We start from the raw sequence: 13631 nt of genomic DNA, 5'->3' as shown, positions 1-13631 counted from the left end.
GCGACGAGATTTGGTATTCTAAAAATCCCTATATTTAGTCTTAATTTTTTGAACTATATAATAAAAATTTAATGAAAATTAATATTAATTTTATATGTATTTTTCAATGAAACTAAACTAATGCTATTAATTATTTTTTGTTATTGTAATATTACTATTATAGATAATAATTTTTTCTAGACGCGATAATAATTTGTAGTATCTCTTGTTAGAATTAATAATATTAATGTGTTCCCTCGCACCTAACAACTTGGTTAGTAAACGTTCATTCCATGAATAAACCTATACGTGCAATGTGTTAAAAATATATTATATGATTGATCTATTATTTTGTGTGTGCATTTGTTCGAAAAAATATGTATCATATAAACTCCATATGATTATTCTGTAGATTTTCGTCGACTGCAATGATCTTCTTTCTGTTATTTTCAAAGAATGTGATATTATTGCCAATATGGTTACCATATTTTGATTCACTATACAATAGGAACATATTAATAATAAAATATCACATAGAATCTTAATATTATCTGATGCCTAATAATAATTCCCCATAATTGAAGATTTAAACCGATTTTATACATTTCTAGCCGGATTGTAATGGAAAATGAAATCAAATACACAAAATCTTATAATTAGATAAGTTAAACCGATATCGTTTACCATTTTTTTACATAATATATAGATGAAAGCCAAATTGAATTGTTGAAGAATTGAGATACCAAAGCCCAGCAAAAATATATTCCTTCCATATATATATTTCAGATGATCATATGAATCTTATATATTTTGTTCGGTCCTTAGATTCAATCCCTCCCACCATACTAAAATCCGATTCCCTTATTATCCGGATTGGATGCCGTCCATTTCATGATATATATGCATATATGTAGCTGTATAACCGGTACAAATGTTATGTACTTTTTACACTGCATACACATGTATATATACATATATATAGACTTGTGTATAAGGAAACCTGTTACTTGTTAGGGGTGAACACGATGAGAAGCTGCAATCCATTCATTGAGAGAAAATTAACTTTGATTTCACCGTTTCATGTTATTGAACATTCGTTCCCCCTATTTTTTTTTTCTCCTTTTTTTGTTGTCCTAACAATAAAATTTACAACTTAAGCAACTCCTGAACCTCGACAAGAACAAGAACAAGAACTGATGATGCAAGAGAAGAAAAAAAAAACATAAAACGAAAACTTGTAAAAAAAAAAAAGAAAAAAAGAAAAGAGAATTGTTAGGAGGCAACGAAGACGCGTTGTTTCTTACAGCACCCCAGCGAAAGCATCGTCTCTTCCACTTCCCTCGCTCTCTTCTGACCACCACTTCTCGCTACGACGTCGTTTGAGCAGTCAACGGTCGACGAAATGTTGACTCCGAATAGCTTCACGACCCGACCCGGTTCGCTATCCGGGTCGGATCTCGCCTTCCAACCTATGTACAGCTGTTGATCCTGACCATTGGATCTGCTGAAACTGACCACGTCACCGGCCTTCAGATTCTTCTCCTTCACGAACCGGCTCCATCCTTTGGTCAGCACGTAGCTTTGACTACTGTTCCAGTACGAGTAACGGAACCTCCACACCTTCCCCGTTACGTCCTCGAAATTCAACAGCACCCCCTTCACGGAGACGTTACCTGACGGTAACGGAAAATGCTTCTCCGCGTGGTGCTTCGGTATCACCAAACGGTTCAGCTTCCCTACGTCGCTAGGCGTCACCGCTTTCTCGAACAGTGCCTCCGCCGATCTGAACTCCGTCCCCGAAACGCCGTCGTTTCCGTCACCAGTTCCCGGGCTTTTCCCGTTTCCGTTACGGTCGTCGTTGCCGTTACTGTTACCGTAACGGGATCTTGATCGGCGTTTGCTTTGCTCGAGCTCCTCGTTGTACGTGTGCTTACGTAGCATATCGACGATCTCTGACTTGGAGTGCGCGTTCAGGAACGCGACCTCGTCGTCGTCCAAACGCGCGTTCTTGAAATTCGTGACCGCGTCGCGGCCGCGGAATCGTTGTGCGGCCACGTCATACGCACGCGCCGCCTCGTCTTCCTCGTTGAAGGTGCCGAGCCACACGCGCTGATGTTTCTCGTAAATCTGAGCGCCCCACCTGCCGTTTGGCTGCGGCACCACGCCTTTGTACTTGGACGACGGCAACTTCCGAGACTCGAACTCCACGCCGTTTTCCGAATCCAAAACGACACTCGATCCGCTTCCCATCCGGTAAAGCTTCTCCGGCGATTTTCTCGCCGGCGGTCGTGTCTCCGGCGTCGTCATCGGCGGAGTGTTAACGGTTTCTGCACTTGTTGTGCTCTCATCTACGCTACTCACATCCATGTCTTTAAAGCTGTATTTTTTTCCTTGGGATCTTGATTTTTTTCTGTTCTGGGTTGATTTGAAAGAACAAGCACAAGAAAAATATGATGAGAATCGAGAGACGGGTGTATGTATATATGTATGTATACGTGTCTCTATCTGTTTTCGAGTGTGTGAAGTATGCGTGAATATATATAGGGACAGGAAAATAAGATATAGCAAGTGCATGTATGATACTGTTATTTTACTCTTTTTTGTTTTTTCATTTTTTTTCTTCGGAAAAAAGGAAATATTTCTTTATCCGTCGTGGGTTTAAGGCGGTAATTATAATATATGGGCAGGTGTATGGGAAATATGGGTATACCGTACGTTGTGTGGGTCAACTCAAAACCAGGAAGATTCAAGGAAGTATTTTTTTTTTATTAAAATACCAAAATAATTAAATTGACACATTATTAGCATGGAGATTTTTCTAATAATGATGTATATATTTTGCCTCTTAAAAATATTATTAGATTTTCAGTATCAGCCACGCCATAAATTATGGTAACTTTGGAATGATAGAGTTAGAGAATATGAATAACATGATTTTACAATGAATAAATAAATCCAGATTCCTGGGAAAAAAATTTTACTAGACCAGAAGAATCCTAAAAATAAAAATATTTTGATTAAATCAAGGTTATATATTATTCTTTACAAAAAAAAGGGTTATATATTATTGGACAAAAATAAGAAGAAGAAGAAAAAATAACATAGGTGGATGGATGAATGTGTTGTGGGCTGTGGATGGGGAAGTGGGGCCCATAGTGGGCCTGATTGGATAAGGGGGTTCACATGAGAAATGGACATTATTTCAGTGAAGTTCATCCCCCCTGAACTTTGATGCTATTGGTCATTAACACACCGTATTATAAACTTAACTATACATCCGTTACAATAATAATAACAACCACTGATGAGATTTGATTTTGATGGGAAATAATCTTATTTTTTTTCAAGTTAATACCAGAACATTATGGATGTTTTTATATAAATGCATGAATATTAATTAATTTGGCTGATCTCCATTTGCCGTGTTTTAACGACCGATCAGTTTGACGGACGAATCTAACGTTAGGAATAATTTAGCTTTTTTGGAAAATATTACATAAATAAAATCATATACATGTACATGTACATACATAGAGAGAGAGATGATGTGGATGGTTACGATCTTATCTGATATTTGTTGCTTTTTCTCATAAAAAAATCTACCCTAACCATAGTTGGGTTTTATTAAAAGGACCAATTAGAGACCAGCAAAATATTGGGAGGGTGGAAAGAGATTAGGTCTTACATCTTCATTTGGAAATTTTATTCATTCATTTATTTAATAATTTCTCTTTCCTACGGTTCAATCTTGTATTATTATTATTATTATTTCCCACTAGGATGGGAGATGGGCCAATGACAAGCAAGTAAGAGGCATGGTTGTACGTGTTCTGTGTGTATGGATTGTAAGATGGGCATTCATGACAAGAGGATAAATCATTTTTTTTTAAATTTTCGTTTAGAATCTCATATATTTAATTTTAATAAAAATATTTTAAAATATTTTTAGGTTCGTTGCTTTCATTGCTCGAGTTTTTTTTAGGTTAAGAAAGATTCTCGTGGACTACCACGTGGACTCTTCCTCAATCCTCACTCATCTTTCACAATTTGTCTACGACAGGTTCGACTCACCAATGTCGGTTCAAAATATATTGAGATGTATAATGAAGCAATAAATATGAGTATGAAAATAATTTTAAATCGAATTCCACCATTTTATCAGACATTTATATAATAAATATATCTTGGGTTCGAATATAACAGAACCGAATTGATACATTTTCTTTAGATATTTAACTATTTTTGCAAACTTTTAGTTATTTTGACATTTTCTATTTTTTTCTTGTTTTGATTTTTTTTTAATTCCGCATCTTCCTTTTTTTCATCATTTACTTGCATAGTTATTTTCTCGTGTTTTCACTATTATTTTTCTCGATTCAATTCGAATAATATAACATATGAAATACCAAATTCATAATGTCCATCAAATCAATCCGCATCTAATTATTATCCGACCTTGGAATATGTATGGTCTATGGAAAGTATAATAAACCCAACAGTGTAAAGATATAAAATATAATATATGATGATAATTTGATAATATGAACCAACCAACCAAACATAAACATAGATTTTTGGTACGGAAGAATTCCTATTTGGTCCCAATTTGGACCCCACAACCATCAACTTGATTAAAACCAAGCGCCCAAGCCGGTGGGTAGGTTGTTTCTTTGAGCAATTTGATGATTAACTCTTTGTATTTATTCCTCTCTCTCTCTCTTTTTTTTTTCAAATTTTTCTATGGATTTTCAATTGTAATTATTTCTATTATGTTTTTATTCGATTTCCTGCGTGGGTCCAACAAAAGATTCCCTTTCGTATATACATATATTTATATTAAATTGGGTGATATAACACCAAATGGCAAAATGAGAGTCGTGTCTAGCATAGGCCCTGTCTGAATAGAAAAACATGTTTTTTTAATTGATTTATGTTTTCATGATGTGTTTTTCTATTATATATATATTTTATATATATATATTCTCAAGAAATTATAGATTAGATTTAGACCACTACAATTTCAATTGAGTACAACTCTTTTTTTTTCCTCCCAACTAATTGATGGTTTCGACGAGAATATCAACTCTTTATTCACGTTAAAAAATTGATGATTTTTACGGTTTCTACATAAATTACAATAAAAAACACATTTCAACTTCGAATTCTATTTTTATAAAAAAAATATAGGTTTTAAAAAAAGAAAACATTTATAATATTTTTATTTATACATAATTTTATAAAATTTAAGAAAAAATATTTCCAAAATTTAAGATAACGGTTACATAATATATACACGTATATCTTATATCTGAAATAGCATATAAAAATATTCAATGAAACAAATTACAACGGGTACTGATTTTTTTTTAATAATTATAATAAACGTCACAATTAGACGGGTTATGCTTATAGAATCTCACCTCACCCGTACACGATTTTATCGCTTATTGTATACAATATATTATTAAATAAAATCTAAATTGATTTGAAAAGGGGTGAAGAGGATCTTTTAGGATTTGATTACGTCATCAGCTTTCCCCATTAGGGTTGGGCGTCGATGGGTTTCTGACTGATTGATTTACTCAATCACACTACGAGAATATTAAAACGTAATTAGTGTTAGAGCACGCATTTTAGTTTGTTAATTACAAAAGAATCAATTTTATTACAACGAAAGTAAAGTTCAATATGGTACTAACTGCTTATCCATTCGTCATCATCATCATAACCATCATCTCCATTTATCCCACGACTGAAATATATATATATATTATTCATGACGAATTATATTACTTTTTATAAGATTGAATTATAAATATTATCATAAAAGTACATTGATTTCATCCGTTCAAAGGGCCTATAAGTGGAGAGCAAAACAAATTCGTCTACCCTTTTCCTTTGCTTATATTAATTTATGTTATCTATTTTACCCGTTTTTATCCACGTTTTTGATAATTTCAAACATATTACATTTATTTATTTATGGATTATTTCTATTACATTTCAGGGTTATGCTATAATACATTGATTTTTAACTTGCTCCTTTAGAAATATGAATTTACCGTCTTATTTTATTATAACATTCAAGCTATATTTTTTTTGTCTTTTTTTAACGAAGCCCGATTCTATTTTCTCATTGTTATGGAACTTTCCCCTACCGATATATAATCATATGGCAAAAATCAATAAAACAAAATAGCAAAGAGATGGATTCATAAATATATATTTCAAGCAACTGTCATATGTGTATTAAAAAAATAAATAAATCAAATGTCCATTCCTATATACGTTATATATATATAAGATGTTATACGCCCAGCATAACATAACAAATAATCAACAAATTCAGCAAATTTTTTTATTAGGTCTTGTGGTTATCGGATATTGATTAACGTTGAATAATTATCATGATAAACGGGTTTTCACATCATAATTAATTTGATCTACAGAAGGGCCAATTAAGTATGTTACTTTTGGTTTGTGATGTGGGTAAGAAACTTATTTAATTACTTCCACTTTTAAATTGGCGAATAGAAACGTGATTTTTCAACCTAAAATTCCAAAAGCGAAGCAATGTTTATTTCGTTATGTCATCCAATGTGACGAAAAAGCGAAAGCCTGTGTTTATCCGCATGGTTACTTTTTTATTAATTTATGGGCCTAGAGATCATCTTTAATGTAATCGGAATCATTACAATAATCATATTATTTGCGATAAATAATAATGACAATTGTTGGTGCGTTACTTGGAACTCTTTCGGTTGGAGATTGATTAGATATAATAATAGCTTTAGAATGACTTAAGATGGCTGCGCATTGTCATACCGCATCGACCGACGCAGTGCCACGTAATGTGATAAAATTATATATTCATCATATGTGAACCAAAACATTCAAGCTATACCTTATTTATTTAATCATGCCATGAATACATAATTTGTTATTTTATTAGAATGTTTCATTGTTCGGATTCTTTTTTTGTTTTCTGCAACGCGGAAGTTTATGAAAAAATAATGGATAAAATGCTTTTAAGTGATAGGTTAATATAGCTATTATATACGAACAAAAGAAAATAAAAAAAAAAATTAATGGCAAAACATTATTTAGAAATTCTCGACATATTTGCTCTCCACCGGATTTGAGATGATGAATTAGAATATTATATACTTGAATACGGATTTTTATATAAAGAGTATAATATAATGTAGAGTGAAACGTGGTTTATTCAATATCATATTATATGAAAATTTGAGATAAGCTCGTGGTCGTCTACTTATGTTCTTTATCCTATTGGGTCGATCTCATCAGCTCATGTAATTATTATATATATGGATTTTCGTCGTCCGTTTATGTGTAGTGACCTTTGAGATAACTGATAAGTTTGTGATGATTTCATTTTATTCCCTTTTTGTAATGAGATATGATAAATTAATCATAAGAATTTAGTCGGAGCAATTAATACATCAAATGCATATGCATGTCCATTAATGTTAAGATAATCATTTCGGATAATATAAAATAACAGAAGAAGTTATGATTCTTAATCAATGAAGCTTTTTTGTAACTATTTTTCAAAATGTATAGCGATATATGCATAGACCAGAGCAAATGATTTTATAGACTACGTACTTTAGTTATAAACTTATAGATTTTGTCTCATATAAATATTTACAAGTGTGGTGTTTATTATCTTCAAAAAATATATAATTTCCTATATATTTATTTAAATGATTGATAATTGAAAATTTAAATGGATATATTCTAAATACGATGTTTTAAAATGTTTTTAAATATGTAAAACAAAAAAGGGGAATCGGGATTTATTTTATGAAAATAAAATTATTTTAAAAAGGGAATTGGGGTTAGGAAAGATGGAAATGGAACTTTCTGCCACGTCAATGTCACGCATTTTTCTTCCAGTTGTGTTTTGTGATTCGCCAACTTGTCTCTTTAGACTGTTCACACGTAAACCAAACGCATTGGCCACTTCCGTCCGTTTTTTTAATTATGTTTGACTATTTAAGTCCTTTTTTTTTGTTATTCATTATCCTTTAACAATCTAAAATATTTCAGTAATTAATGCAACGAGGAAAAAAAATATGAGAGGTTGGAAAAAAAAACGAAAGTTTAAAGTTGGTTGATAAGAATACACGCATCCACTTCAATTTAATCGATGGTTATATCTCTATGCATAATTAAGAAAAGTCATTATTACAAAATATTATATTAACAATTAGAAAAACGAACTCAGTTATTCTCTATAAACATCCAATAAAAAAAACTACCATGTTTTCTTTGTCTAAATTAATTTTTAATATTTCATCAGATAGTTACTCAAAAAAAAAAAAACAATCCACCATTTAAAGAAAGAATGAATAATGGAAATCAATTCAGTTTTTTAAAAAATGATTTTATTTTTTAATATTAACAACGAAAACTTATCACTTTTCGATTGGAATTTTTCTTTTTAGAATACAAAAATTTAATTCGAAAAAAATATGATTTTTATTCCAACTTTTAAAAATAACATCGGACACAATCTAATATATATAAGGATAACGTAGAAATCTAATGTACGTTTTTTTTTCTGGTGGTGCTGATTCGTCAATGTGTGATGTTGGTCATGCAGTTTATCATTTTCGACGTTCAAAATTACCAGACACGTGCAATTTAATTTTAATTTCTACAATATAACGACATAATTTTCTTGTATTTTTTCCAGACCATTTAAGATCTTATTGTATTTTTCCTAGACAAGTACCTACATGACGATCATAAATTATCATGGAGACTAATGCTATTTGACAAAAAAAAACATCACGTTTATATATATATACACACACACACACGGTATTATATGGAAATAACAAGAGGCCATTATATAAAAAATACCTTTACTTTTCTATTTTTATTTCAACATATATCATTTTTCATCTATGACCATATGATCCAAAATATAATGTGATCACATTTTGATTTTATTGATTATAACGTTAAATTTATGGTGATTATATTAATTCATTATGTTCATACCTTATATATCTTACTAATCATTTAATTAAAACATCATAAATTTAACGTTATGAGCAGTGAGATCAATATGTGACCACACTATATTTCGTATAACATGATCACAAACGGAGAAGTATATGTATTGAAATAAAAAACATCATAAATGTTGGAAATCATAATATTACTATTAGCTTTGATATTATAATTTGCATTGATAAATGTAATAACCATTTGTTTTACTTTTCTGTAAACTCGAAAGAAATACTATAAAATAATGGTATTCTAGAATAAACTTATTCCAAATTAGTAATGGCTCCAAAATCCAAATAAATATTGGGATATGTGTGTGTGTATTATAAAAAAGATAATAATTCATATGGGCATATGAAATTTCGTATTACGGAAAACAACAAATAACCACTTGATCGTATAAATATTTAAAATTACCAGAACCTGAAAACAGCCCAATTAATTTTGCCCAGTTCAAACGTAGTCTAGGTCATAATCAGCGGTCTAATTGAAATTAATAAATAGTCAAGTAGTTAAATTGCAGGAGATTCTAAAATGCAAGATGTGGGGGCCATATAGACTCTGGTGGTTGAATCAAGAGAAACCAATAATTAATTAATAGATAATGAAATAATTAATTAAGTTCACGAGATTAGTAGTAGGAATCCTCATGTAAAATCTGAAGTTGCTTTTGTTGACTAAATATAAAGAGAAATATGATTGGTCGAAAGCGGGACCCACCATCCCCTGTGTGCCACATAACTCGTGCCTTTGGTTGAGCAGTTGATATCAAACATTAGTGACATTGGGACATTATTGGTCGGACCATCTTTCGCCTCTGTGGCCAATCGAAATTTTTATTTTAAATTTTAAATTATATATTTTTATATATGTCCTACAAATAAAACATCAATAAATATATATATATATCATTACTAATACATATATATTAAAATAAAAATAATTATAATTAAATTTATATACATACATAATACACATATTAAAATAAAAATAATTATAACTAACATATATACATATAATATATATTAAAAATAATATTTATATATATATATATATTAGTTATATATACAAAATATACATATACAACTAAGATATATACTTATAATTAGTTATATATACAAAATATACATATACAACTAATTAGGAGTTTGTAACTAATTATAATTATATATATTAGTTTTATATGTATATTTTATATATATAACTAATATATATACATATAAATATTATTTTTAATATATAAAATTTAAATATATGTAAATAAAAATTTAGATATTTAATAATATATTTTTTTGTTGAGTCAACAGTTTTTTGCTGAGTCAACATTTACGTTTAACGACGTTAACGGATGAGTGTTTGATTTGGAAAAAATTTAAAAGTCTGGGTATTTATGTGAGAGTTATGAAAAGTTCAGGTATTTATATGATAATTTTATAATTCGAGTATTTACATGAGATTTTTGTAAAAGTTCGGGTATTTTAATGCGATTATTCCTTTTTTTTATAAAGATGTTGTCACATGTTACTTTAATAACATTAATATTTTTGAATTTAGAACAAAACTAATGGAGATTCATAGATCTACAAATGACAATATTAATTTTATTCCGATAAATATAAATTCAGATTTGTGGAAAATGAGAATCTCAATGAATATCATTTGTTAAAACAAATTGATTTTTTTTGCATCCGTTGAATATCTTACTAGCTACAACTCGTAGATGGTCATATCTCTTAGACATCTTTGTGAATTTAATTAGATTATCACAAGTATTGGTATGTCTCTAATATTCCAAATGTGCAATGTGGATCGAATAATATGCGATTGTTAAATATTTTACTGTATATAACGGTGCCGACATGATACCCACGAATAAAATGTTGACAAGTCAAAAAGTGGAAGAAAAAATAATTAAATAAAAGGAAGTAGGAGAAACGTAAGTCGTAATTGGCATAGGAGGGCAAGTTGCATTTGCATTAAATTATTTTAAATTAGTTTGAAGTTATTTAATATAAATATATATATATATATATATATATATATATGTGTATATATATATTATTTTGGGGATTTCTTCTGTTGCAGATAAGCTCAGCAGCGCATACAACCATCTTTTCTCCGTCGGTCGTCATCATAATATTACTAATTGCTCCCACTACTTTCAAAAATATGTGTGTGTATATATATTTATATTATATCTTATGGACACATATTTTATATTTTATCTTCCTAATTACGATGAGCGTTATGGCTCGATGCAAAGGGACACAACTCTCGAGGTCAACTGATTAAGTCAAGTAATTCCAAAACAACATTTTCATATGATTTCTTATGACAAAAAAAAAATACATTTTTCAAACGGAGGTTGGAGCACTATATTTATAACTAAATTGCACTATATTTACAAATAAATTCCCAATAATATGTATTCGATAGATAAATAGCCTACACCTACGCTATAACACTTCGGATAGAGTTTGAAAAGTCAAACGATGAGATGGTCTGTACATATATATATATATATATATATATGTGTATGTGTGTATATATATGCGCATGTGTATGTTACACGACTTCTAATAATTTTAAAAGAAATACTGAGAAGGGTCATTTAACTAAGGATAGAGTAAAAGTTAATTTGATAAATGACGATGTGATCATATGTAATGGGATTGGTTATGGGCAGCTAGTAATAACATTAGAATCTTCGAATAGTCAACTTACTAGCTGAAGGAATTTAATGGCTGTGGACGTCAAAAGCAAAGTCGCGGCCTTTTGTATTTACATGACTACACTCGTAAACATTAAATTAAATAATTATAACAAAAAAAAAAATACATAAAGACGAAATAAAAAGCAACGCCAAGGGTTGACCAACACAATCAGATTTCTCAGCCCTTGTACATATTTCAACTTGTTTGAATGTGAAAAAAATTTCAACCTCAAATAATGTATTATGATCAGTTAGTATAAGTCTGATTTATTTTTATTTTTTTTTTTGTAAAAGTCTGATTTGAATTTCCCAAAAGCATTCGGAAATATCAGTGATTGAATCGCAACTACAGTAAAAAATGAAACCCAGCGGTAAAGTTATATGTATATATATACATATATATATGTGTGGTAAAGAAAATAAAGTACATATCGAGATATTTTTCTTAGTCCATCTATCATCGCTTATTTGTTTTCGTTTCGATTGCAAGCAACCTTGACTCTATTTTCTTCTTTAACGGGAATATCATGACTTTTTAACTTAGAATATATACCATTTGAAAAATAAATAACGAAGTTTATTAAGATAATTTTTTTTGATAATTAGGATGGTTCTCAGGATTTTCGACTCGACTACATCCACCATAGGTCTGAGACCAGTTTTGTATATAGACTATTTTGGTTTAAAAATTACATCATTTCCCACCAGTTGAATCGAATCCTAGATTTTGAGGATGACTTTGGTCACCAACCGTTGGGTTTTATTAAAATAAATATTGTAATTTCTTATGCACTAGGAAGATAATTAAAGCTAAGCAAAATTCCATCCATGCATATATATATATATATATGTTTCAAAAAAAGGCACGCACATATATGTGTGTGTTTGTGAAATATATACATATACGTGAAAATAAGTTTATAGTTTGTTACATAAAAGAAAAAGAGTTTATAGTTTGTAAATACTTAATACTCGATATAGACTGTATAGCTATATTTTCCACGGTATTCTCGTTGCGAATGATACCGTGTCTCTTCAGTTCAAATACATTTAAAACTAATTAAACCTTAAAATATTTAGGCAAAAAAGATTAAAGCTTTAACGTAAAAAAAAATAAAGGCATAAAATACAAAACCCACACGCGGTTTGAACATGTATATACCGCAATATATTATAGAGAGTGAGCCCCTAGTGTACGAACTACGAACCAATAATATTCATATATATATATATATATATATATATATAAAAAATGAAAATCCAAACAATAGGGTTTAGGAAATGGTTTTGGAGATTCAACTTTATATTTGATTGATTTTCAATTACACTTGGAAACAAGAGAGAGGGGTCATCGGTCCAAAAAAGATAAGAGAGAACGTACCAACTTGCTCTTCTTTTATAATTTCAGGCACACATTAATCCCTCTTAAAAGTCTTCTCCCTGTGATCCTTCAAAGTCTTTTTGCCAGCTTTTCATTTTTTTTGACTAATTTGCCACTTCCATTTATCCCAATAATTTTCAACCATCAGAAAACAACTTGTAATTAATATATTTCCGATAATAAAATAAACTATAATAATAGAAGAAAACCCAAAATACATTATATTTGTGGGATATAATTAGTTAGCTCAAGATACTATAGAATTAGGGTTCACAAGGTAACATAGAGAGGCAAATGTTTATCTTTCCGTACATATTCGTGAGCGGATGATCCACATTTTAATACATGGTGCCATTTCTGTCCAATGAACACAATATGACATTGTTTATAATCAGTTTAAATAACATATCATTAGTAAAATTTTAAATGTGTATTCCCATTGTGATTTAAAATATATTATTCGAATATTTTGAGAGATTAATTTTTTAGATTATCCAAGCAAACAGATAGATACAA

At 29.9% G+C, this 13631-nt stretch overlaps 1 protein-coding gene across 1 annotated transcript; it reads right to left on the bottom strand.

Annotated features, from left to right (window-relative positions):
* Positions 1-1004: 1004 nt before the first annotated feature.
* Positions 1005-2499, bottom strand: LOC104805246 (AP2/ERF and B3 domain-containing transcription factor RAV1-like). The gene has a single exon (XM_010529743.2). It carries the CDS (start codon positions 2344-2346, stop codon positions 1252-1254), a length of 1095 nt encoding a protein of 364 aa, XP_010528045.1. The 5' UTR covers positions 2347-2499; the 3' UTR covers positions 1005-1251.
* Between the last annotated feature and the right edge of the window lie 11132 nt (positions 2500-13631).

The sequence above is a fragment of the Tarenaya hassleriana genome, unplaced genomic scaffold (genome assembly GCF_000463585.1).
Source record: "Tarenaya hassleriana unplaced genomic scaffold, ASM46358v1 Cleome11, whole genome shotgun sequence".
Lineage (NCBI taxonomy): Eukaryota > Viridiplantae > Streptophyta > Magnoliopsida > Brassicales > Cleomaceae > Tarenaya > Tarenaya hassleriana.
The sequence above is the reverse complement of the archived record's forward strand: the minus strand, read 5'-3'. Positions and strand labels throughout refer to the sequence as shown.